Source organism: Bactrocera dorsalis, chromosome 3, assembly GCF_023373825.1.
Source record: "Bactrocera dorsalis isolate Fly_Bdor chromosome 3, ASM2337382v1, whole genome shotgun sequence".
NCBI lineage: Eukaryota > Metazoa > Arthropoda > Insecta > Diptera > Tephritidae > Bactrocera > Bactrocera dorsalis.
In genome coordinates, this window is record NC_064305.1 from 69,519,365 (window position 1) to 69,545,319 (window position 25,955).

General features: G+C 37.8%; 2 protein-coding genes across 4 annotated transcripts; one reads left to right on the plus strand and one right to left on the minus strand.

The window, feature by feature from the left end:
• The first annotated feature begins 1,872 nt into the window (after window positions 1–1,872).
• On the plus strand, window positions 1,873–21,947 carry LOC105222900 (glycogen debranching enzyme). Of its 3 annotated transcripts, none has more exons than XM_049453162.1 (14): window positions 1,873–2,083; window positions 7,933–8,604; window positions 13,288–13,912; window positions 13,988–14,159; window positions 14,240–14,588; window positions 14,658–16,061; window positions 16,128–16,654; window positions 16,712–17,040; window positions 17,108–17,285; window positions 17,347–17,492; window positions 17,551–18,243; window positions 18,304–18,775; window positions 21,270–21,405; window positions 21,472–21,947. In XM_049453162.1, exons 2-14 carry the CDS (start codon window positions 8,038–8,040, stop codon window positions 21,508–21,510), a joined length of 5,637 nt encoding a protein of 1,878 aa, XP_049309119.1. In that variant the 5' UTR covers window positions 1,873–2,083; window positions 7,933–8,037; the 3' UTR covers window positions 21,511–21,947. The 3 variants fall into 3 exon arrangements, with proteins under 3 accessions (XP_049309119.1, XP_049309120.1, XP_049309118.1); XM_049453161.1 differs by lacking the exon at window positions 1,873–2,083 and adding an exon at window positions 7,620–7,683 and having other exon boundaries at window positions 7,746–8,604; XM_049453163.1 differs by lacking the exon at window positions 7,933–8,604 and having other exon boundaries at window positions 1,875–2,083.
• On the minus strand, window positions 21,918–22,850 carry LOC125777753 (uncharacterized). Its single transcript, XM_049453213.1, has 3 exons — window positions 22,557–22,850; window positions 22,407–22,472; window positions 21,918–22,347 (listed from the first exon to the last, which is right to left on the minus strand). The coding sequence occupies exons 1-3, from the start codon at window positions 22,674–22,676 to the stop codon at window positions 22,096–22,098; spliced, it is 438 nt and encodes a 145-aa protein (XP_049309170.1). The 5' UTR covers window positions 22,677–22,850; the 3' UTR covers window positions 21,918–22,095.
• Between the last annotated feature and the right edge of the window lie 3,105 nt (window positions 22,851–25,955).

The following is a 25,955-nucleotide window of genomic DNA, read 5'->3' on the forward strand; positions in this document are numbered from 1 at the left end:
TGTAGCAGCTGCTTAAGTCGTTACACCTCAGTAGTGAGGCGCAATTGTTACAGAGAATAAAAATATCGAACAAAGAATTTTTCTCGAATTTTGTATTTCTAACCAAATTTCATGTGTGGGATCGTTGGAAAAGGCTTACCGTAATTCAGATTTGTCAAAAACACAAGCCTTTGAGTGGCATAAAGTCTCCAAAAACGGTCGAGAGATCGTTGAAGACATGCCTCGTTCTGGACGACCTTCGACCTCTTCAACTGATGAAAATATTAAAAAAGTAAAGGGTAAACTGCTTGAAAATCGTCAGGCAAGTGTTAGGGAGACGGTAAGAGAACACGACATCCCTCGCGATTCCGTTCGAATGATTTTGGTGGATATTTTGAGTATGAAACGCGTTCTTGCTCGACTCGTCTCGATAAAGCTGAATTTTTTTAAAAAGACTACCGTAAACATTTCTCTTTGGACAAGCTTGGTCGTGCGAAATCCGATCCCATATTAATGGAGGCCATTTTAATTGCCGATAGGACATGGATTTATGAGTTTGACATGTAAACAAGTCAACAATCATCGAAATGAAAATTGAAAGTGAGAAGTTCCATTTGGGGTTTGCATGAAAACAACCGTCGAAAATGGACGGAATTATGGAAGAACAATTCATAGATATGAATATGTCGAAAATTTAAGGGTACTTAGCTTACAAGTGAAAAAAAACCATTATTTTTCTACATAACCTCGAAAATAAGAATAACTGCTTGGTTTATCTAGCAAAGTAGGTATGAGGGCTCGCTGGAGTCCTTATGTGCTCTAATACTGTTCAAGATGAGGCAAACAGATGCAAATTTATCAAAATCCCCGCGTATTCAATATAATATAAGCTTTAGATAACGTTAAGATTCCTCGGTACTTACTTCGATAGCCACAAGAGACAGTAATTACTTATAAATAGTATATTTCTAGATAAAGCCGCACAGAGCTAGTCTTCGATGCTAGTCGAACAAATTACATAAGTTATTTGGCAGTTCCTTTCAGGAAAGTGAAGGGCGGGATGGTTTTAAATTCAAAACAAATTTAATGTTTCATAAAGTCAGAGTCAATACAGAGACGTGCAATGGATTCAATCGCCAAAAGAGAATATAAAAAGAAAATAGTATTACATAAGCATCTTCTGTCAATGCTCCAGTGGGAGAAACATAATGATTTGATATTTCCATTTCACTATGTCTTTGTAGTTAGTAGAAGAAGAACTTGTTACTGATAGCTGAGCAAAGCAAATTTTAGGTGGAACAATATATGTAGTACGTATGGAATGAAAAAAAAAACGCTCTTCAGGATACTTTTTTTCTTTGCGAGCGAATGGTTGTAATTTCTAAAAATTGCTGACAAGTTGAGCTGAAAGAGTTGTTGGAGCTATATCCGCTAAAAAATAATCTAATATTTGAATTGAACAAAGTTTTAAAATATATTTTATTTTATAAATTATCGATATTTTTTTGCAATCGATTGGGTAATCGATCACCAGCAAACGTCTAAACATCGTCGAATCCCCACCAGCGGCAAACGTGCTACGATAAAGCTCCCCAGTTCAGTACATTGCCGGCAAACCCATACATTCACATCCGCATTGTAAACAAACCACGACAAAATGAAACGGTAGACCGGCATTTTCCCCAACAACCAACAAGCCGATTTTATATACATATGTACATATGTTTGTGTATATTCGCCTTTGTATATAGTGGCAATAAAGAGAGAGAGCACAACAAACGAAAGCACAATAGGCGAACGAACGCCCCAAAAGCAATAGAGTACATAAAATACACAAAGCCACCAGCCCCACAACAGCAGCGATTGCAGCGCCACCAGGCAGGCAGGCAACAGAAAACAGGCAACAGTCAAACGGCGAGAGGTAGTCAAGCTATCAGCTGTGCGATTCGATTCAAAGAGGTCACCTTGAAGTTGTGAATTTCAGTTCAGTCAATTTTATTTTACTCGCAGTTCGTACGCACAGGCATTTTTTCGCCCGATTTTCGACAGATTTTTCAACGTCGCGCCAGCCAACAAAAGTCAGTTAAGTCACAAAAGTTTTTGGGTAATGTAATCGTTCTGCTTGCATACATATTTTATGGTAGAAATATTACAAATTTGCAAATTTTCCTTTTAAATGCATATGTCACATAAATGTTTGGTTAAATATGGTGGAAATGCGTGCATTGCATAAACATTTTAAAGTTGTGAACAAAAGGTGCTTCGGGGATGCAAAAAAAAAAAATATTGTGGAGTATAATACTAATCGGGAAAAAAGTTTTTTATCGTAAAAAATAAAAACATTTAAATAAAAAGTTAAAATAAATATTAAAAAAAAAATATTTAAAAATTAATAATAATAAAATAATACAAAAAAAGTTATTAAAAAAGTAGAAAAAATAAATAAGAAATTTTTATAATTTCAATTCATTTTATATTAAACGAAAAAAGGGTGGTTAATTAAAAAAATATATATTTTAAAAAATAAAATTAAAAAAAAAATTAAATATTTTAAAGAAATTAAATAATTTTTTTTTTTGTTAATTTCCATTAATTTTATATTAAATGAAGTTCTTATTGTTGTTAAATAAAAAAATATTAAAAACTAAAAATAAATAATTTAATAAAAATAAAACAAATTAATTAGCCAGTGATGCTGAAATACATAAATGCGAAAATTCCGTAAAGTGCAGTGACTTTTGGGGCTTACAAAGCATAGAAAAATAGTTTATAGTGGACAGTGAAAATATTTTCTAATTATATACTTACATACAAACAGGTGTATATTTACATATGTACATACAAAATCCTAAAATAAAACGAACCAACTAAAATTGATTTTGACTCAATGCAAAAATCTACAATTGATTAAAATTTAATTAGTTAACAGTTTTTGTTTTTGTTGCTTTTTTTCTAATTTCTTGTGATTTATTTGCAATTCGCTGATATGGTGTGACCCATTTAAATAAACACATCTATTTTTGCATCAAATTACGCGCATATTTAAGCTCTACATATACTTATATAGTATATACAAAGGTATATAAGTATATATGTAAATATATGTACCAGCATGATTTACATATTTTTGGCCAATTGAACTCGTAGCAGTCAAACAAGAAATAGCGTGTAACAAAAGCAAATAAGCAAAACTAATCAAATGTATAGCAGAAAAAAAGACGCCACAAGCTGGCTGATAAGCGAGCCGGCAAAACAGAGCAGAGCGGCAATAGGAAGACCAAATGCTAACTAATATATTAAGTGCAATAATTAAAATTGTTTTATAATGAAATGGCTGTGCTGGTGCAGTGGCTTGTTTGCTAATCTTTGAGGAATGTCATTTATAGTAAAAACAATGAAGAATTTGTGTTCGAAGGCGAGTGATAGGCACGTGATAGGCGCTGAGGAGCGTTTGATAATGACGGAAACGCAAGGATTGTTGTGAAAATCGTTAAACAAAACAAGAAAAAGCGTTAACTGCGGTTGCCCGAAAGCTATAAAACCCTTCACAAATAAAAAATATGCCTTACAAGAATTTTTGATCGGTCAGTTTGTGTTGCCACTGTGTCTATAGGGACTCGATCTCATTTACTACTTGGACAATAAATAACTCAAATCGGATTTGATGTAGATATCTAATCAAACATAAAAATTTTCCATACAAGCACCTTCTTCCGATCGTTCAGTTTGTATGACAGCTATAAGCTATAGTGATCTGATCTGAACAATTTCTTAGGAGTTTGCACCATTATCTTAGACAATAATTCTTGCCAAATTTCTTGAAGATATCGCGTCAAATAAAAAAGCTTTCATACAAGCACTTTAATCCGATCGTTCTGCTTGTATGGCAGCTATATGCTGTATTGATCCGATATCGGCGGTTGCGACAAATGAGGAGCTTCTTGATGAGAAAAAAACGTGTGCAAATTTTCAAAACGATATCTCAAAAACTGAAGGACTATATAGTGCATACATACATACATAAGTATACAGATGGACATGACTAAATAGACTCAGCTCGTCGTGCTGATCATTTATGTATACTTATATATATGTACATATCTTATAGGATCTCCAACGTTTCCTTCTAAGTGTGGAAAACTTAATATATCCTGTTTAGGATATAATTATGTACTATATACACCATTTCATGAGGCAATTTTTTTATTTTATTAAAAAAAAAAGACAGTTCTGCTTGAAAAGTTTTATATTTTCTACATCAATGACGCAAATATAGCACACAAGTGGCCCATGAAAGCGTTTTTTTAATCAAAATGTGTGTGCTTGTATACAAATCTAGCGAAGATGCTCATTTTATAAACAATTTTACCAACTCAAACACAGAAAAAAATTCAAAGCATAAAGATTAGACAGAAAGGCTACAAACATATACATACATATACTAATACTTAGTATATATTATATATCATATACATACATATGGACATACAAACAGACGCTTCTATAGATATGCACTTTTAGACACACCCATTTTCACTATAATTAAATCGGCAAGTAATAAGTGCTTGACTTGGTCCGGAGACAAAGTCCTAAGAGAATATACATATGTGCATTTATGTATACATATGTATGTCTACAATAAATACAGATATATACATACATACATATATGATACATATACATACACCTTAACAGTGTGGTGTTTATTTTTCATCGCCCACTGTCAACAAAAATATTTGTTTTTGCATTAGCCACGAGTGACGTTACGAAGAGAAAGTGAAAGTGCTGCACGTTTTTGATACAGCACACATATTTATATACATATGTACATAGGTATAGGATTATGTGTATATACCAGCCCCTCAGCCAAAGTCTCGCTAGACGAATCGCGACCAGTCGGCAAACGCCAGCGCTTATTTCCGAAAGGTCAATGTTGTTGCATTTTCTCAAACGAAACAGCGAGTTCTATGACGTCATTTTTAATTCTCAAGTTCATTGGAAAGGTCATTGGTTTAGGTGCATGTGCTCTTGGTATAGGGTGTATGGTGTAATACGAAGGCGAATTTGGAAATGTGATCCAAAAATTGTGAAATATGCTCCTACATGACACAGACTCTACTACAACAACTACCTCGGTGTAAACTAAATTATTTGGATATTTATCAATAGTTTAGAGCTAATGGTTTTTGAGAGAATCAGATTCATCTGAAAGTTGGAATGTTCAATTTAGGGGATTTTCCTTAACCTCCTCCTCTTCCTCAACCATTTTTTCTCATATGTATTAATAATGAAAATTTTATTAAAATGTTTTCTTGTAACAAACATAGATATAATCGGGTGAACAAAGAAATTCTGAAATTTTTTGAAAAGAAAATTGTTTAAACTCGGCCATTGCGACGCCATTTCCGGTGACCCCGCGTGAAAAAATACGTGTTTTAGTTAAAAACTTAGCTTAGAACTTGGACGGAGGAAAAAAAACCAAAAGTTGGAGTTTTGGCAGATTTTTTACAAAAAATTTAACAAAAATAAAAACTTCGCGGATTTTTTTTTTTCAAATAGTTGTAATCGGAAAAGAATCCTTCGTTCAAGTCTTTAAGAATTCTATCTCAAAGACCTGTGTAAAATTGATGAAGATCGCTTGAGCAGTTCTCGAGAAATCTTCCCAACAGACTTCAAAAACACTGTTTCGAGAAAAACGAGTTTAAAAACGGTGCTGACTGCCTAGCTAGCCTCGAGGGCACAAATTCTCACGGCTGTCCGAAACTATTACTCCTATCAATTTGAAAATTTAGGAAAATATTTTAGAGATATTTTTTAATTTAATAAGACAATATAAGAAGCGATTTTTTGAAACCCGTAAATCCATGTAACCTCTTAACAAATTTCCCTAACCGTCAAAATCTATGTATCACCTATAAATATTTATTTAGAGCACTTTCTATCGGAAGATCTATGAATTCGGTTTTGTTGTATATCTATATGTGTATGTGTATATGTACCCAAATATGCCGAATACGAAAGAAACGACAGTGCGATGAAATAATTTTTAGGGTGTAAAGAATAATTTTGAACCCACAGCCTTGACTTTACAACTAACATTACTTCTCCATTTTAATCGGATTTCGTCAAAAGCAATTTAACCTGGTAGAAGGTGTCTACAACAGTTCCTTTAACCCTGAACGGGGTATGTTAAGTTTGCCCTGAAGTTTGTAACACGGAAAACTGAACGTCGGAGACCCTACAACTTTTATAATTGATCAGCATAAAAAGCTGAGTTGGCTGGTTCCGAGTTTGAGATATCAACCAGAAATTTTGCACACGTAATTTTCTTACTAAGAAGCCGCTTATTTTTCGGAACTGTCAATGTCGGACCACAGTAGCATAAAGGCGCCATACAAACTGAACGATCGAAATCAAGTACTTGCATGGAATACTTTTTTATTTGACGAGGTATTTTTCCGAAATTTGGCATGGGTCTTAAATTAATCTTCGAAGAAATATGTTCAGATCGGATCACTGTAGCATACAGCTCTCATATAAACTGATTGGTCAAAATCAAAAAAAGATCGTTTAATAACCCTTTTTACTATAAACCTGTGTAGGGTATTATAGTTTCGGTGTAGCCGAAATTAACTTTTTTTTCTTGTTCTAGATGTACATAGTTTTTTCTGGAATTATCTATATAAACAAAAAGGAGTCAGGTTAGTTACACAATTTATAACTGCAGAACGACTTGGTCGATTTTGAAGATCTGTGATATGTTGAACTCGTTCCCACCTTAAATCGGAGAATAACTATTAAAATGTTGGAAAGATTATCATAAAACATTAAATTTAGAAGGACTATGGAGTACATAGAAATTACTCGCATCAAAATGTAAACAGAAATTATAAGATAAATAGACTTGAATTGCACCGCGACCTTAGGTATATTGTGCCCTAACAGAAAGTACAAGGGAAAATACCAAAAGGTTGTCAAATCAATGGGTCTAAATTATTCCATCGGAGATGCTACACAATTTATCTGTTCAGCTGGTTTTAAAAAAATTGTAAAATTGTTCAGTAAATAATAGATAAGGTCTGCAGATAGATTAAGGAAGCTCAAGGAACTGGGGTATTATAGTTTTAGTTGATCATGTTATTAGAAATCTTTGCCCTTTATGACGTAGTAAAAATTAGAAACTTAACCCAAATGAGTTTTGGGGAATGTTAGGGGTTAGATTCAAAAATAATAATTATAAAATAACATTGGGGCATTCCGTTGTTGTTCATCTGATTGCCTTGAGAAAATTATAAGCTTGATCTACTTCCGCGCCATTCTGATAATGTATACACGACTGTCTTGGAGACTTTGTTGTGGCTATCGTCTTGTTATAATGTTGGAAATTAAGTATTATTATTTTCGATTCATTCTGCTTGCAACTTTCCGACCTGCTTGCGAAGATTATAAACTCAAAATATGCTTTTTATTTCTAGTTATATACAAGTAGATCCAATCAACTTGCGTAGCTCCAGAGAACCCATTACTTCCACTATAAACTAGTTACCAATTACTTCTACTATAGTCTAGTTATATATTTGGATGGTTCTAAACTATCGGCAATATTTATTTGACTCATACTCCAACCCCTGATAGTGGTTATTCTGCTTGACGACGTTCATTGCATACTCAGTTAATGAAAATTGCGAATTATATTAGCCGATAGTAAGTAAACACTCAAAACATTAACAAAAAATTAGTTGGTATACTTATTGAGGAATATAAAGATTAGAATTGCAGGTCAGCATTACTTTAGGAATTTGTGAAATTCGTACAAAAGTAAAAGAAAAGAAGTCTGAACAATGAATCATTGCACTAACTTTGGACCCTGTATACGTGCCGACTTGTGTGAAAGCGCTTTTTAGTGAAAATTTAACCGCTCAGAATTTATATTTCGACAACACATTTAGTTAGTAAGCGAATAAACGCCGAGTCACAAACAACCAAAGAACGAAAATCCGCAAAGAATCCACAGATAATAGATAATAAAGTGCTAAAACGAATAACGAAAATATAAGGATGGACGGTTTTCGACGCCTCTTCGTTGACCTTCAACGACAACTGCACACGCTGCTACAAATAATATTGAATTGGCAATTTGTACGCTGGATCGTCGACTACTATTCGAAATTAACTAACGATCGTAGCATTGACGCCGATGCGAACGGCGACGACGTTAACGGCAACGCTGACATACAGCAACCCAACACCAAAACCAACAATAGACCGCGCATTAAATGGTCGTGCGGTGTAACCGAGGATGGAGCAGGAGCCAACAACGCCACGAACAATACGGACGTCAGTAACGCGTTTCGCGATGGCGGCGCTGAGGGTCCGGAAGGGCACAATAGCGCTGCTGCCGAAGCTGTGACGCGCGTCGCCGACACGAAGCGCTCACGAAATGCAGCTTCCGATATGGTCGCGGGTGACCAAGAACAGCAATTGCCCGACATACCGGTGACAGAAACTGTTACGGACGTCGGTCTTGCGGGTGTGCTGAACGCAATTCCAAGCGCAAATATGGGCAATGTGCATAATAGTAATAAAAACAAGCATAAAGCTAACAAAATTAGTGCTGGCGGTGAGGTATGTTGAGCAAATTTATCGCAGAAAAAGTACAAATATTTCAAAAATTTATGAACAAAAAAGTAAACTATAACTTTGGGTGTACTTATAATATTGGGAGCTAACGTCAACTTTGTGTATTGAATGGTACAGCTATTCGGGCGCTTAAATGTTGTCTTAAAAAATATTTGTTGCTTTGTTGGATGGTGTTCTATCAGTAATTGGTGTCTAAGGTGCCTACCTAATCTTCCCTATTGCATTAAACCGAAACCCTTTCGTCGTCCTCATGTGCACTCTACGCTCGTGACTGATAAGATTCTATGCAAAATCATCGAATCGTTGCATAAATAAGTAATTATATGTGTACATATGTGTATGTAAGTAACTAAGTGTTAGAAATATGTATGTCTGTCGTGTGCTCTACTAATGTGTCGTGGTGAAAATGTTGTGTTGCAGTTATGAGACAAAATGCATTTGCAACCATAATCAGTTAGATTCGAGCAGCGAAATCAAAAGAAATTTTGAAAAATATTAGTTTTTACTGAAAAAATATTCAAATATTAAACAAAAAATTCGAAAGTATAAATTACTTGTAAGTATATTAATAGTTACAGTTATATAATAAATTATTTATAAATATTAAAATTAAAAATATCAGTTAAACCGCAGCTACAACAACAAACAGCGCGCAAGCAAGTAATTTAAGACTGGCGCCTATGTCAATAATATGCCCAGCAAAACTTATAGACACACATATCTATAAGCATCTATATTAGAGCGGGTCTATTTAGAGGGAACCAAAAAAAACGTTAAACGAGTGAATGCGAGAAATGTTTAGTTGATCATTCTGAACAACTTTGCCTAAGCGACTATGGATCTAAAAGCGGTTTCGAGCTAGCGATTTTTGAGAACAAGTTTTTTAGGGATCATAAAAATTTATTCGTCAGTTTTTGAGATATCCGAATGAAATTTAATAAGTAAGTGCATTTTGATATTCTGTTGATCATTTGTCGGAATCGGCAAGGTCGGACAACTATATCACATATCTGCCATACAACCGATTATGCAGATTTTTTAAACTTCGCCTTCAATAACGCTGGCTCCAAATTAGTTTTAGTCTCATAGTCTTTTAGGAAAAGTTGTTCAGAATGATTCATAGAAACCTCATTCAAACCTTTATTATTTCGCGATTTTTTGGCTCCCTCTAAATCGACCCGCTCAAATATATATACGTTTATGTATGTATGTCTCTAAGTTTTGCTTGGCATATTATTAACATAGGTACCAATCTTGAATTGCTTGCGTTTTTATAGTAAAAAAATCGACCCGCTCTAATATAAGTAAGCTCTTTTATAACCGCAAATTGCAAACTTGTCGCCAACAACAACGCGATCAACAACAATTATTCTATGGTTGCTGTGCAGCAATCCGGAGTCGAACAACACGATCGATTTCAAAAATCAGCCGCTCAATTCGTGTGACATTGAAATTCGTCCCGAATGCTCTTGAGCCCAACTATTGTGTATCAAATTAATGCCGATCGCGCTTCATTAAGAACGAAAAACAAATAACTAATTGGATAAAATTGGGAAAAACACTTAACTTTTATGCATACAGACATACAAATACATACATACAATCACATGCATATACATACATGTGTTAGTAGGGTATAAAGCCATGACGACAAAAATTAAAAACAAGAAAAAACGTTAACTTCGGCTGCACCGAAGCTAATATACCCTTCACAGGTTCCGACAAATGAGCAGCTTCTTGAAGAGAAAATGACCTTTGCAACCTTAAAAACTGAGGGACTAGTTCGTATATATACAGACGGACAGACGGACATGGCTAAATCGACTCAGCTCCATACTGATCATACTTTATAGGGTCCCCGGCGTTTCCTTCTGTGTGTGTTACAAACTTCGTAACAAACTTAATATACCCTGTTCAGGGTATAAAAAATCAGTGCTACACAAAATCTCATGAATAACCGTCCAAGTCAAAAGTATTACTTTTAAGCAGCCTCGAATTATGTACTACTTTTCACAATAAATTTGGAAAAATTAAAAGCCAGTGGATAAGCACGCTAAGACCCTAAATAAATTCTTGTGTTAACTTATTAGTTATGAAAGCCGGAAACGGGTGGATTATACAAAATTTTAAAAATATCATAAACATTATATAAACGTTAATTTCAGCTGCACTAAAGCTTGTATAATGCTCTCCTGCAATTCTTATAAAATAAAAGGATATAAAACAAGTAAGGAAGGACTAAGTTCGGGTGTAACCGAACATTTTATACTCTTGCAACTGGCAGAAGTCAAAGCCAGGGAGATATCTAAAGGTGTAAAACGTTAACCAGAGAATCGAAATCAAGCAATTCTATAACATACAAGATATACTTACATATAATATACATATAAGTTTGGGTCATCTAACGTTTTAAATGTGATTACATATCTATATTTTGACATTGGAAACGTCAAATACCATTCGGAAAGTGCCACAGATATTCAGTAAAATGTTCTAGAATTTACGAAATGGGTCGCTATTCACTATTCTATACAGTGCGCAGTCGTATGGAAGTAAAGTTTGACCGAGGATGGTCAAAAATTTTACGATAAATCATCTTTTCGGACGAGGCTTATTTCCACCTCGATGGTTACGTTAATCAAGCGGAATTGTCGCCGTTTGAGGCATAGAAAAACCCGCACGTAATCGTCGAGGAGCCAATGAACCCAGCACGAATTACTATATGGTGCGGATTTTGTCTGGTGAATCATCGGCCCATTTTTCTTCGAAAATGAAGAAGCAACCGTAAAATCAATGGTGAGCAATATCGCCATTTTGATGTAGAGATACAGCACGACAGATTCTTTCTAGCCAAATTTCAACGCTACACTCATAAATTGAACGCCCTACCTTCTAAAGTTTTAAATTTTATATGGTCCACATATATAATAACCATTCTCTCAAATCGAAATTTAAATTTATTAAATGTGGTATACTCTAAAGGTTTTATTCGTTAGTATACCGTTCAGAGTGGGGAACATAGCGACTCCAATCCTTAAGAACGCGTTTTTCTCAAATGAGGAATGTGACGGTTTCAAGCCACTAAAGGAAGTAGTTTTAAGATTATCTAGTTCCATAGAAGCATCGGAAAAATGTTATTTAATCTTCCTATTTTTTTGGCTACGCAATCGGTTTGTCGAAGAGAAGGGCCAAATTTCGATAAAGGATGGCGGTGCCACAGCCGTTGTCCAATTTTGACAACGACTCCAATAAAGCCCCCTCAAACCATTTCGAGTGTAAAATTATATGCCCCTGCATATTTAGTTATTGATTTATCGCTTTACGTAGTTTTCTCAACAGTTATTTAACTATTATACACCCAATAAATAAACATAAAATATTAAGGCATTTGTCCTTGTATTTATTTGATTATTGTAGCTTAAGCGATCGTCTCAGTGTGAAATTTTCGAGAAATCGATTAATTTTTGTTTGCAACATAGTATACAAAAGTGCGAAAATCAGTGATTTTCGGAGCATCGCTTTGAGACAACGAAATTAAATTATTACGGTCGCTACAGATATATCCAATAAAAGGGAAGCAGAGTCAGGGCCGCGACTCCAATCCTTAAACGCATTTTTCTCAGAATGGTGTTTTTAAAAACTGCCCTTGTTCAACTGCGACCTTCAAAGGAAGAGTTTTACAGTTCCATTTATTATTTTAGTTATGTCGTATAACATTCCAATTAATGGCGTTTTGTGGGTTGCCCATATCTATGAACTCATAATTTTTGTTTGCCAAGAAGCGGACATACCAAGTTTCATCAAGATGTCTTAATGTTCACTCAAGTAACAGTTTGGACGGATGGACAGACAGACAGACAGTCACTCTGATTTCAACTTTTCTCGTCTTCCTGATCATTAATATATATAACCCTATATCATACAACCGTTAGGCGAACAGAGAGTATAAAATAAAGCAGCAGTAGGTTGATGCCAACTTTGTTGGGAAGATTTAAAAAGTCTTACAATTAAACATGTTTTTTGAAGAGTTACCACATCTTTATTCAGTGTAATATGAGGGAAGATGTTGTCAACCGTTCGAAAAGTAAAAAAAATAGAAATACAATTTTTGATTAAGATTAGCTTTTGGATTTTGTGGAAATGTCAAAACTATAAAACTCGCAAAATGTCGAATATAATAATGTTAAATAACTGTTTTTGTGTTTTGTGCTATCGTTCTTTGGAATAATTGATGTCGATTAAACGAAAAACTAACGGTATAATTTGATAAGTTTCAATAAAGCTGGTAGTGCTCTTAATATGGTTGCTTTATAATATTCAAGCTTTCGGGACTATGCTTTCAATTGTGGCTTATTGTAAAGTCTTGTAACTTATACATGTTTTGTCGTTTATAATAATACGTATGTATGTATATAGATATCTGATTTATTGTATGTAATATAACTTATTTATATTTTATGTTGTTAACAGCGTAAGAAATGTGTTTCAATAATCCTAAAGTGTCTAAAATCCTCGGTTCACTATACGGGAAGAGCAAAGATTTCATGCTTTTAACTGTTGCCATAAACAAACCATTAAGAATTAAATATGCAAATAATGCTTCTCTATGCACCTTTATCGGCATCTAAACCTTCGATGTATCATAGTTCATTTCACATTCTCTTTTAGGGCACTAATTCACAAAAGTCTCCCAAGACCACAAACTCACCGAAGAAGCGTAATTCGAAGGAGAAAACTATAAAATCAAACAAACAGGCAGACGAAGTTGTCGTCGAAAAATCGGAGCCTGATATATTATTATCCAGCTACATAATCGATAACAAGGCAGAACAGGCGCTAGATAACTGTTTATCTGAAACGAGTTCAGAGCAGCTTAGCTTGAAATCAGCAGAGACTGTGGAACTTGAAGCGAAATTAGTTGACGCAGAAGAACAAAAATCGAATCACACACAAATTTCCTCCCAACCATCGAATTCAAAGGAGCAATTTGATTTGGAACTAAACAATCAGGAAGACGAAACCAAAGAGGAGCCAATTGAAGAAGTCAAAGTTCCGGTAACAACAGCTGTTGGCGCCAAATTTGAAAATCTTAGCGCAGATCAGTTAGTGCTTGCAGAACCAAAAGCACTGAAGATGACTATATCGTCAGATATACATAGCGTACCCATCGCTGAGGGTACCAATGCCGAGAGCGTGCTCTATAGAATTAAGCGTGGCACTACACTTCGTGTACATGGCGATGCCACACTTTTGGGACGCGAAATTATTTTACACACTAATTACCCTGCAGAGGGTAGGTCACTTAACCTGTTAACTGCATAAAAGATACCATCAAATACATATATGCATATAATTCACACTCTTGCAGGTAAAAAATTCGTACGCACCGAATACCGTGTACTGGACTGGCATGCTCGTAATGGAAAACCGTTTACCACAAATTTGAGTAAATATGCGCACATTGTCGATACGGACATATTCAGCGAGGTGAAAATGAATCTCTCAGGTACCTTCCGCTTCTGGTTTCAATACAAGGATAGGTATGTAAACGAGTAGGGACCGAGTTTCTAGTAACTAGACTAAGTTTTCTCACTTCGGTACTCTCATAAACATTTTATAGCAAGGGTTCGGAACCGGATGGCGCACTTTATGTGCAAGTAGAGCCCACACTGCACGTCGGTCCACCCGGCGCACAGAAGATCATACCCTTGAATTCGGTGCGCTGTCAGACGGTGCTTACAAAGTTATTGGGCCCGCTCAATACGTGGGAGTCGAAGTTGCGCGTTGCCAAGGAATCGGGCTACAACGTCATACACTTCACGCCAATACAAGAGCTCGGCGGTTCGCGTTCGGCCTATTCGCTACGCAATCAATTGAAGGTGAATCCGCATTTCGCTGTTAAGAAGGGCGGTGAGGTCAGCTTTGACGATGTGGACAAGGTGATAAAGAAGTGTCGCCAGGAGTGGGGTGTAAGTTTGATATGGTCTATGTAATTTTATACCGGACAGTGGCTTACGTCTCGTTTATTTTTATTGCAGATAGCTTCCATTTGTGATATTGTGCTAAATCACACGGCCAACGAGTCGGATTGGGTGCGCGAACATCCCGATGTTACCTACTCTTGCGCAACTAGTCCGTATCTGCGTCCCGCTTTTCTGCTTGACGCCTTACTCGCCAAGTGCGGTGAGGATGTGGTAGCCGGGCTTTTGGAGCATGTCGGTGTGCCGGCAGTAATCGAATATGAGGACCACTTGCAGGCGCTCAAATATCAATTACATCAAGTATATTTGCCGAAAGTGAATATTCACGAGCTCTTCCAATGTAATATTAGCAAAACGATTGAGGAATTCATGAGCTTAGTGCGCACACGCGCACCACCAAAGCATGTCGCCGACGAGTCACGTTTCAATGAGATACAATTGATTAAAGATCCACAGTTTAAACGTTTGGGTGTCACCATTGATATGAATCTGGCATTGGAGATCTTTAACGCCTTCCATGGCGATTGCTTCGATGAAGAATCACGTTTCCGTAAATGCGCAGAGACTTTGCGTTACCGTTTGGAGGCGATCAATGAGGAAGCGCGTGCAGAGGTTCAAGGTTATCTGGGCTATGCCATCGAAAACTGTTTGGCCGGCATACGGTATGAGCGTGTGCAGCACGATGGTCCGCATGTGCGCGTCATTTCCGAGAAGTATCCACTTTTTATGCAATACTTCACACAATTGAAAGCAGTCGGCAAGAGCCTCAAGGAGATCGAGGAAGGCATGTATGGCGATTTGGGTAAATTCTTCCAAGCACACAATGGCTGGGTTATGGGTTATAGTGATCCATTACGCGACTTTGCCGAGGAACAGCCGGGACGTGGTAATGTGTACCTCAAGCGTGAGCTTATTGCCTGGGGAGATAGCGTCAAATTGCGTTACGGCAAGAAACCGGAAGATAGCCCCTACTTGTGGAAACACATGACCGAGTATGTGGTGACAACCGCCAAGATTTTCGATGGTGTACGTTTGGATAACTGTCACTCAACACCACTTCATGTGGCCGAATATCTTTTAGATGCCGCCAGAGCAATTAATCAAGATTTATATGTTGTTGCGGAGCTTTTCACGAACTCCGACGCGACAGATAATGCTTTCGTTAATCGCCTCGGCATTACTTCGTTGATACGTGAAGCTTTGTCCGCCTGGGACTCGCATGAAGAGGGTCGCTTGGTCTACCGCTATGGCGGCGAACCGGTTGGCGCATTCTACGTGAATCCCAAGCGTGATCTAGCACCCAGCGTTGCGCATGCACTTTTCATGGACCAAACTCATGATAATCCATCGCCAGTGGAAAAGCGTTCGGTCTACGATTTATTGCCATCAGCAGCTTTAGTGTCTATGGCTTGTTGTGCCACTGGCAGCAATCGTGGCTATGACGAACTCGTGCCGCATCACGTAAGTTAAAGCATGGAGTCAATCGTTAATCTCGTAAATTTTATACTAAAATAAATATTTAAACAGATCCATGTCGTAGACGAGGAGCGTCAGTACCAGGAATGGGGCAAAGGCGTGGACGGCAAATCCGGCATTATTGCTGCTAAGCGTGCGCTTAATTTGCTACATGGTCAACTCGCGGAAGAGGGCTTCAATCAAGTGTATGTCGATCAAATGGATCCGAATATAGTCGCGGTTACGCGCCATTCACCAACTACCCACGAAAGTGTCATACTTGTCGCACACACTGCCTTCGGCTATCCACATCCGAATGCTGGACCAACCGGCGTACGTTCACTACGTTTCGAGGGCACACTGAACGAAATTATACTTGAGGCAGATATTGCAATGAAAAGTGATAAACCATTTGATCGACCGGGTCCATTCAAGAAGGACCCGAATTACATCAACGGCTTCTCACAATTTCAACTCAATTTGCGCGAACACATACCGTTGGATAAGTCGAAAATTTTCCGCGCCACTCCACACGTGGATGGCAATGTAACACAACTGGATTTCGAAAACCTGTATCCAGGCTCGGTGGTAGCTATCAGGTAACTTTTATCAACTTTCTCTTGAAAAGAGCTCTACAAACGTTTACATTATTACAGAGTTTCTCTGCACAACCCAACGAAACCTCATGCTGAATACCTTCAAAGGCTAGTGACGTCTTTGCAATCCGAAAGTGGTGCGATGTACAAAGAGTTGCGTGAAATCATCGCCAAATTGGACCTGGTTGACTTGAACCGCGCGCTATTTACCTGCGAAGAGGAGGAACGTGATCACGGCTATGGTGGCGCCGCTTATGATATACCCAATTATGGCCGTACAGTTTACTGTGGTCTGCAAGGTTTCATCTCTATATTGACGGAAATATCGCCACGCAATGACTTGGGTCATCCGCTTTGCAACAATTTGCGAGATGGCAATTGGATGATTGGTGCGTAGCAAATGAGTTATTCTCACAACCGAAATTTTCTTTAATAAGATCTCTGTATTCGCAACAGATTATGTGGCTGATCGGCTGGGTCAGCGTGAAGGCACTAAAATATTATCGAAGTGGCTGAAGACCTCTTTTGATCCGCTGAAGAATATACCAAGATACCTCATTCCCTGCTACTTTGACGCCATTCTGAGTGGTGTGTATGAAGCTCTCGTTGGCCACACCTACCAACTGATGCCAGAGTGAGTTGATATTTACATCCTGTGTCTTACAAGTTCCGAGTTTATAAACTATTTTCCGCAGATTCATACGAGACGGTCATAACTTCCCGCAAACACTTGCTTTGGCCACATTACAGTTCCTATCGGCTTGCAGATCTGCTAACTTGCCACCGCTCAGTCCGGCTGTTGTACCTCAACCGCCCGAGATTTGTGTAACGCTCTCAGCAGGTAAGCTTGCTTCATGCACAAGCGAACAATTGCTAAAGTACTCCCGTACTTATCACAGGTTTGCCACACTTCTCCACCGATTACATGCGCTGCTGGGGTCGTGATACTTTCATTGCATTGCGCGGCATCATGTACCTGACCGGTCGCTATCAGGAGGCGCGCTATATTATACTGGGTTTCGGTCAATGTCTCCGACATGGTCTCATACCAAACTTGTTGGACAATGGCACGAAGCCACGTTTCAACTGCCGCGATGCCGTCTGGTGGTGGCTGAACTCCATTAAACAATATGTCGGCGAAGCACCGCATGGCGTGGAGATCCTCAAGGATTTGGTTTCACGTATTTTCCCCTACGATGATAGTGAGCCACATCCACGTGGCAAATTCGATCAAAAGTTGATCGATGTAATGCAAGAGGCGCTGCAGATACATTTCCAAGGGTTGCAATATCGCGAACGCAATGCCGGCTATGAGATTGACGCCCACATGACCGATCAGGGTTTCAACAATAATATCGGCGTACATCCAGAGACGGGTTTCGTCTTCGGCGGCAATATTGCTAATTGCGGCACTTGGATGGATAAGATGGGTTCGTCTGAGAAGGCGGGCAACCGCGGTCGTCCCGCTACACCACGCGATGGTTCCGCAGTGGAACTGGTTGGACTGCAAATGTCGGTGTTGCGTTTTATGCAATCACTGAGCGAGAAGGGTATTATTACGTACAAATCTGTGGAACGCAAGGGACCTAATGGTAAAACCTACAAAAAAACCATATTTTGAAACTTAAATTTAAATTTGATGTAAACTGCAGGTGAAGCGACCACATGGACCTACAAGCAATGGGCTGATCGCATTCAAAACAATTTCGAGAAATGCTTCTTTGTCGATGAATCGGAGAAAGGCTTGCAAGCGAACAAGAAGAATATTTACAAAGATTCGTATGGTGCTTCTCAGGGTTGGACTGATTTCCAATTGCGTTGCAACTTCCCCATAACAATGGTTGTTGCGCCGGAACTTTTCAATCCACAAAAAGCTTGGGCTGCTTTAGAGCAGGCGCGCAAACATCTGCTCGGTCCATTGGGCATGAAGACACTGGATCCCGACGATTGGAATTATCGTCCAAACTATGATAACTCAAATGACGCCGATGACTGCACAGTGGCGCATGGTTTTAACTATCATCAGGGACCTGAATGGCTCTGGCCTATTGGCTTCTATTTACGCGCTCGCCTCATATTCGCCAAGAAGTGCGGTTACCTTGATGCGGCTATCGCAGACACATGGTGAGTTTAAGTGAGAGAAAATTGTGAACTTATCGAATATTAGAAGCTATTTCGATCTGATCTGAGATAGTCTTTGAATGGAAACCACAACTCTCTTTGATACATCTTTATTTTGAATATCTACGGTCTAAGGTCAACGAAATAAAAAATTGTGATAAAATAGTAACAGATTCAATGCCTTGTTAAGAGCAATCTGCTTCTGATAGGTATCAGAAGGCTTATCTTTCCAGCACTGAATTTTTTGACTATCATGAAAGAGACTACTGACTTAGGTATTATGTCGCAATGATATGAAGAACTCTTTTTAAGGTCAAATTCTACAAGACCACCGCAGTGTCTAACAAGCGGAGATCACAGTTACTAGAAGAAAGCTTTCTTGTTCTGACAAGGAGTGTACTCATAACAAGGTATATTTTCATATATACAGATAGTCAGGCGACTTAAAGATTACTAGAGTCTCAAGGGTCTCGTCTATGGTAAGATAGTGAAGGAATGCCTTGATGCCTTGGTGGATCTAGCATCCAACTTCACGAACCTGCAATAGCTTCCAGGTCATGGTAACATCCCTGGCAATTGTGAAGCAGATGAACTAGCCAGTAACGGTGGAAACACTCCCTGATTTGCTCAACCAGCAGGCAATTGGAAAATGAATGGAACCATGGGTCGCACATACCGACAATTAAAATTTAGAAGGAATGATATAAGAACTCTAGTAGGAGTGCTAACAGGTCACTGTCTAGTTGGCAGACGTGTCAATAGACTAGGAATGCCATATAACGACTACTACAGAAGCTGTTAGGAGGTAGCAGAAGACGAGACCAATAAACATCTTCTATACGACCGTGAGGCTCTATATCGTTATATGGTTTCTCGAGATTGATGATGAACTTCATCAAAAGTAGGGGGTGGTTCAGAGAGGAAACGATAGAGTTGGGGGACGTTAGACCCGCGGTATCACAATGTGCCTATTAAAGGCCTAGGCGCGACTTAAGACAGCCACTCCATCTAACCTAACCTAAAGTTTAAATCAAAATTTAGAAAAAGTTGCCGGCTAAAATTGTTTGTGGAGCCTTCTGGATTTATCAAATCATAGCCGAACCCGAAATAAAAGCATTTTGCCAATTTCATTTAATTTAATTAAAGTTAAATATTCAGGCAAAGAAAGTAAACGGCGTTTTTATCCATCAAACTCTGATCAAAAATTATAACGGGGTTTTCAATAAGCTCGCTACAAAAGTAGACCGATAGTAAGGGTGCCACTTCATCGAAAGATATACGATCCAACAAGGAGTCGAAATTATTAAAATTTATTACCGAAATTTGGAGTCAGTGGCCTCAAGTTCAAGAGCGCTACGTCCAATTTATGGTCGTCATAATCGTCCTGTCAGAACAACAATTGAGCGTCTAGTGGAAAAATTTGAATCCACAGGCATAGTACAAAATGTACCCGTGACAGTGAGACAAAGAAGTGCCCGTAGTGTCGAGAATATTGCTGCCGCTGGCGAATTAATTGAGGAAGACCCAAATCAGTCTCTCACACATCGTTCACAAGCGTTGGGCATCTCTGTGACGTCGTTGTGGCACATTTTGCGAAAAGATCTTGGCCTACATCCTTACAAGATCAAATTAACGCCAGAACTGAAGCCGTTTAACCATTAGAAACGTCGTATTTTCGTGAATGGGGCTGAGCAATAACTTGAAAATGGTACGGATTTTCATTGAAGAGTCATCCTCAGCGATGAGGCTCATTTCTGGCTGAATGGCTTCGTCAGTAAGCAAAATATACGTTTTTAGTCAGGCAGCGATCTACACGTACTCCAACATCAAACATCTTCTATGCAATTACGATTTGGTGCGGTTTATGGGCCGGCGGAGTGATTGCGCTGTACTTCTTCCGTGATGATCAAGACCGGCACGTTACTGTGAATGCGAATCGCTACCGCTCAATGACAACCGAATATTTCTGACCCGAATTAGATGATATGGACTTGGTTCCAACAGGACGGCGCCACAAACCACACAGCGAATGTCACAATCGATTTATTGAAACCAAGTTCGGTGAACGTGTTATCTCACGAAATGGCTCAGTCATGCTGTCTCGATCGTGCGATTTGACGCCGTTAGACTATTTCCCGTGAAGCTACGTCAAGTCTATGGCAACAAGCCAACGAAGATTGATGAACTTCGTACGAATATCGAACGTGAAATTGCAGCAGTATCGGCTGATTTATGCTTTAAAACCGTCGACAATTGAGTTCAGCCTCTGGACTTCTGCAAAAGTGGCCATGCAAGTCGTATTTCATACATAATGGCATCAAATGTGCTTTCACAGGAATAAAAAATTTCATTGATAATCCCAATATAGTTTTGTAGCGCTCTTACTGAAAAACCCCGTTATAAACTATCACCAAAATTTAAGATACATCAGCCTAACCTTTACGAATAACATGTATGTATATAAAATTTATGAAATCTATCCTCATTCCCCCTCAAGGTCAATTTTGCGCGCTCACTTAAAGGAGCTACATACCTCCCATTGGCGTGGACTGCCTGAACTGACCAACGATAACGGTGCCTATTGTCATGATTCCTGTCGTACGCAGGCTTGGAGTGTGGCCACCATATTAGAGGTAAAATTGTAACGGTTCTTAAAAAAAACTATTTGAAATGTGAAATTTTTCGAACTATTTTTCTAGGTTCTGCATGATTTGCACGCCATTGGCGGCGATGTCTGAAACGCACAAACTTTTGCCTGACAGACCTAAAGCTTCTAGGCAGCGTAAGAAAGAGCAAAAAAGGAGATTCCAAAAAGTGCACACAATTGATCAAAATACAAATAAGAAAAAATACTTAAAACAGATCCTTAAGATCACCTTCATTGTTGTTTGCTTCGTGCGTTCATTAGATTATTGTTGTTGTAATACATTTTATATACAACCAGATACCAGAGAAGTGTACCATTATGCTGTTGACTATTTTAAAAACATACATACATACATACAATATTTTTTGTATATCTTAAGACGGTTAGTTGATGCTAAGTATTGTGAGCTCACTAACTCAACGAACTAATCGCTAGTAATTGAATGCATATCAAATGCCCTTAAAAATGAAAATTAATTACTAACAACACACACATAAATATATTACGAAAATCTTGTTAGTTTAAAAATTGTTTGTGTTTTATTTTTCAAAGCACTTCAAAGGTTTTACAGTTGCACACAAACAAAGCGCGCTTATTCGCTACTCGCTCAGCACGCACTCAACTCCCCACAACACAACAAAAACGCTCCACTCCACTCGTCATTCGTACAGGCAGCTCACGAGAAGTAACTGTTACGAAACATACGCATATCCGAGTTCTTCGGTGGATTGATGCGCAACTTTGGCGACTCCTCGTTAATGGGTTCCAAGTCAAATTTCGAGCCATGTGCTTTGTGTTGTAATTTGTCTTGCGGATGCTCACAGACGCGACTCTGATACTCCTCCATCGGTTGGGGGTCATAGTAGAACTCGGTGTGACGTCGACGTGGATACAGTTCCATTCGTGTGCCAGCCGGTCCAAAGGTATTCTGCGAAAATATGAAACAATGAATATGATGACATGCTGTATGGAATAGAATTCACTTACCGAATAGACCGAATTAAGTGAGAAGAGCGAACCTTGCAGGCTTGGCAATGAGTCGTTACTAAATAACTGCAGAAAAATTAAAGCAAATTGTCGCATTTTGTTTTGTTGTAATGATGTCATAGCAATCCGACGCTTTTAACGGTTACTTACTTTGGTGGGAAACATTTTTTGGCACAAATGTAGAAATTGCAATATAAGAAATTTGAAAAAATTCTTAACTAAAGTTAAATTTTGCGGTTTTTCTTTTTCGAATTCAAATGTAGATGACATGTTTTTTTTTATTTTTTGGCACCCTTGATTTGTTTCTCTTTGCTTTAAAAATTTTAAAAGCAGTATTGGAAATGGCTAGGTGTTGTAATATTTTAGCTTGCTCTACTACTTTTAAATGCAAATCAACTAGTAAGGCACACATTTTGAGGTTATGTTGAAAATATCTTTTTTATACTTAAAGCTAGATTAAGTTATAAATAAAATAAATAGAAAACAACAATGGCAAAAGAAAAAACGACCAAAATTCGATCCGAAATACACTCTAAGATCTCCAAAAATCCCCCAGTTTACACTCGAAGAGCTGCGACTAGACACTGGCAAGCTCAAAGCCAACAAATCACCCGGATCGGAGGGGATTCCAGCAGAAATACTGAAAATAATCGCTGCAGACCGACCGGCAGTACTACTGAACATGTACAACACCTATCTCGAAGCCGAAATATTCCCTGACCCCTGGAAAAAACAACGGCTAGTGCTAATCAGTAAAGGAAAAGGAGATCCCAACTTACCAACAGTATACCGTCCACTATGCATGTTTGACACAGCGGGGAAGCTCTATGAAAGGCTAGTTGAGCCCAAACTCAAAGTGGGTATCAACGAAGCTGGAAGACTTTCCCTTAGACAGCACGGCTTTAGACCCGGCAGATCAACTGTAGGAGCTATAAAGCCGTTCTCACGACAGTCAGGTCTACGTAACTGGAACGGACCCGCATTTTTATCCAGCCAAAGACTGTCAACTTGGCAAAATTCTGCCGCCACAACAACAACATTAAAAATAATATTGCTGGCGACTTTAGATGTCCGAACCGCCTTCAACAGCACTGGATGGGTGGATATCATCGACGCTCTCGTAAAAGCATGAATCCCCGACTACCTCAGAGCTGTAGTGCGAAGCCACCTTAGCGACAGAAAACTGCTGTATTAAACTAGAGAGTAATCACGACAGATAGTGGTCACGAAGCAACACAAGGATCCATTTTAGACCCAGATTTGTGGAACATCGACTAGGCTATATTAAAACTCGAAATGCCAGGCGAATCGTACTACGGACTCGTACAATAACAAGATGACAACAAAGATGAGAGAATACAGTCGCGGCAGATGGACGCCAGACTAAAAAAAGATCTAAACTTATGGCCAAGCCGTAAATTTCGAGAAATCGCTGCGGTCACGGATACTTCACAAAGTACCTCCCCGGAATGGGAAAAGTCGAAGAGTCGTCATGCCAATACAACAACACGACCGAAGACGACGCTGAACACATTCTTTGAATTGCGTTGGCAACGAGAAAGCACCGCCGTAGAAGACCTGGACGGCCCAATAAAACAGGACCTGGTGCAGATACACACATCTATTTCAACGAAAGTTAGCCACATATGTTTAGTATAGAGATTAAATGGAATATTTTAATTCCACATAACGGTAATATTCAAATACTCCCAAACTGCGATATTACAAAAAAAAAAATGTCAAATCGAACAGCGGGCAAAAAAAACGATTGTGTCCAGATTTTCAAAATATTTTCGATTTCACTCTTAATAGTATTAATTTTTAGGTTAAATACGAACCCACTTCTTACTTATTAACATTGAATCAGTAAAACCTTGTACCAGACATACTCGTACAAACTTTGAGAAGCAGAGATGTCATGATATCTTTAGGTGTTCTAAATTAGAGATCTCTAAAAATTTCTTGCGATTGAATGCGACGCCAACTTATTAATGTGGACGATTAAAGGCGTGAGAGGTTAGGTGTTGTGGTCTAAGGTTAGGTTGGCTTAGGTAAATAGGCTAGTTTTTCGTAAAGTCATGAATAATTCCAATAATAATAATTTTACATTGTGATGTCCAGAACTCCTAGGATTGGATTAAAAAGATCGGCGCATATCGACAGAACGCCTAGAGCCTGCCACAAATTTATTGGTACGGCTAATATCATAAAAAGTATGGCAACAGAATTGCTTCAACCTTAGTCTGATGAGAGCTGGACAGTGGAAAACTGTCGCGATATTTTCACCGCATCGCAACTTTAGTTAGCCCCACCGCATGAGTGCCAATGGGACAGTGTTTAGTTAGGACGTCTATCATTGCGGCGAAATAAGCCTTGCTAAGGGTTAGCAGTTCAATGGACCTTAAACGTTCCCTTCTTGACCACAAGTGAAGGTTTCTGACCAACGATTACTAAGCTAATGCGAGTCCCATCGGTTCAGCGCCCGAGAGCATGAGGACAGAGGAGCTTCAGCTCGATATCTTGTGACCTTAGTGTAGCAAAAATTGCCTAAGATTTGTGCAGAAGATTCATTAGAGAAAGGGAGTACAGTTTCTGATGGAACTCCCTGTATATAATCAGTCCAAGTTGGAAGCTAAAGAGAATAAATGAGCTCTTTTTAGACATATATACATACATGTGTGTATATTTGATTGAGGCGTTCTTGAGAGTGAATATCTACAAATTTGCTAAATACAAGTTATATATTGGGAGCCACTTCGACCACTATAGACCATAACATTTAGGAAGTGCGAGCGTTCTCACCCCAATCGGGTCGACGTGACCGGAAAGGAACGTATTTTTATTCGGTCAAGGAATGTGAACTGAGCAGCTTTCTTCAAAACTATTTGGGGAATATTTTCGGTCACTCTAACAGCAACAACGATTAGGAAGTTTATCGTATAAAACTGGAATGAAGTATGTAGGAATTTTTTGGTACGAAACCGATTCAACCATTCATTGATAAAGCAAATAACGCTTGACAGAACTCGGGATTTTTCGAACACCTCTCATTATATAAATATTTTAAACGGATTTGCCACACAATTTACATTAAACAGTAAATACATAATCAAAATTACTAAAAATTAAAAAAAAATACATAAAAAAAATGAAAAAAATTCAAAATGAATACAAAATTAAAACAAAAAAATAAAAAAATAAATTAAAAAAATTAAAAATTTTAATTAAAATTAAAAAAAAATAATAATTAAAAATTAAAAAACTAAAAATTAAAACAAAAAAATAAAAAAAAAATAAAAAAAATAAATTAAAAAATTTGAATTAATAAAAAAAAAATTAAAAAAATTAAATTTTTAAAATTTCAATTAAAAATTAAAAACAAAAAAGTAATTAAAAAGCAAAAAATAATTAAAAATTAAAAAAATAAATGTAAAAAATTTAAATTTAAAATAAAAAGTAATTAGAAAAATTCATTAAAAATTAAAACAAGAATTATTAAAAATCAAAAAAAAAATTATATTAAAATTAAAAAAGTTAATTAAAAATTAA

Excerpts from the sequence above, each read along its gene's own strand:
- LOC105222900 (XM_049453162.1), top strand. The coding sequence starts at position 8,038 with ATGGACGGTTTTCGACGCCTCTTCGTTGACCTTCAACGACAACTGCAC. Across the intron at positions 8,605-13,287 it reads AAATTAGTGCTGGCGGTGAG|GGCACTAATTCACAAAAGTC; the intron begins GTATGTTGAGCA and ends ATTCTCTTTTAG. Across the intron at positions 18,776-21,269 it reads GCGGCTATCGCAGACACATG|GTCAATTTTGCGCGCTCACT; the intron begins GTGAGTTTAAGT and ends TTCCCCCTCAAG.
- LOC125777753 (XM_049453213.1), bottom strand. The coding sequence starts at position 22,676 with ATGTCATCTACATTTGAATTCGAAAAAGAAAAACCGCAAAATTTAACT. Across the intron at positions 22,473-22,556 it reads AAAAAATGTTTCCCACCAAA|TTATTTAGTAACGACTCATT; the intron begins GTAAGTAACCGT and ends ATTTTTCTGCAG. Across the intron at positions 22,348-22,406 it reads CACTTAATTCGGTCTATTCG|AATACCTTTGGACCGGCTGG; the intron begins GTAAGTGAATTC and ends ATATTTTCGCAG.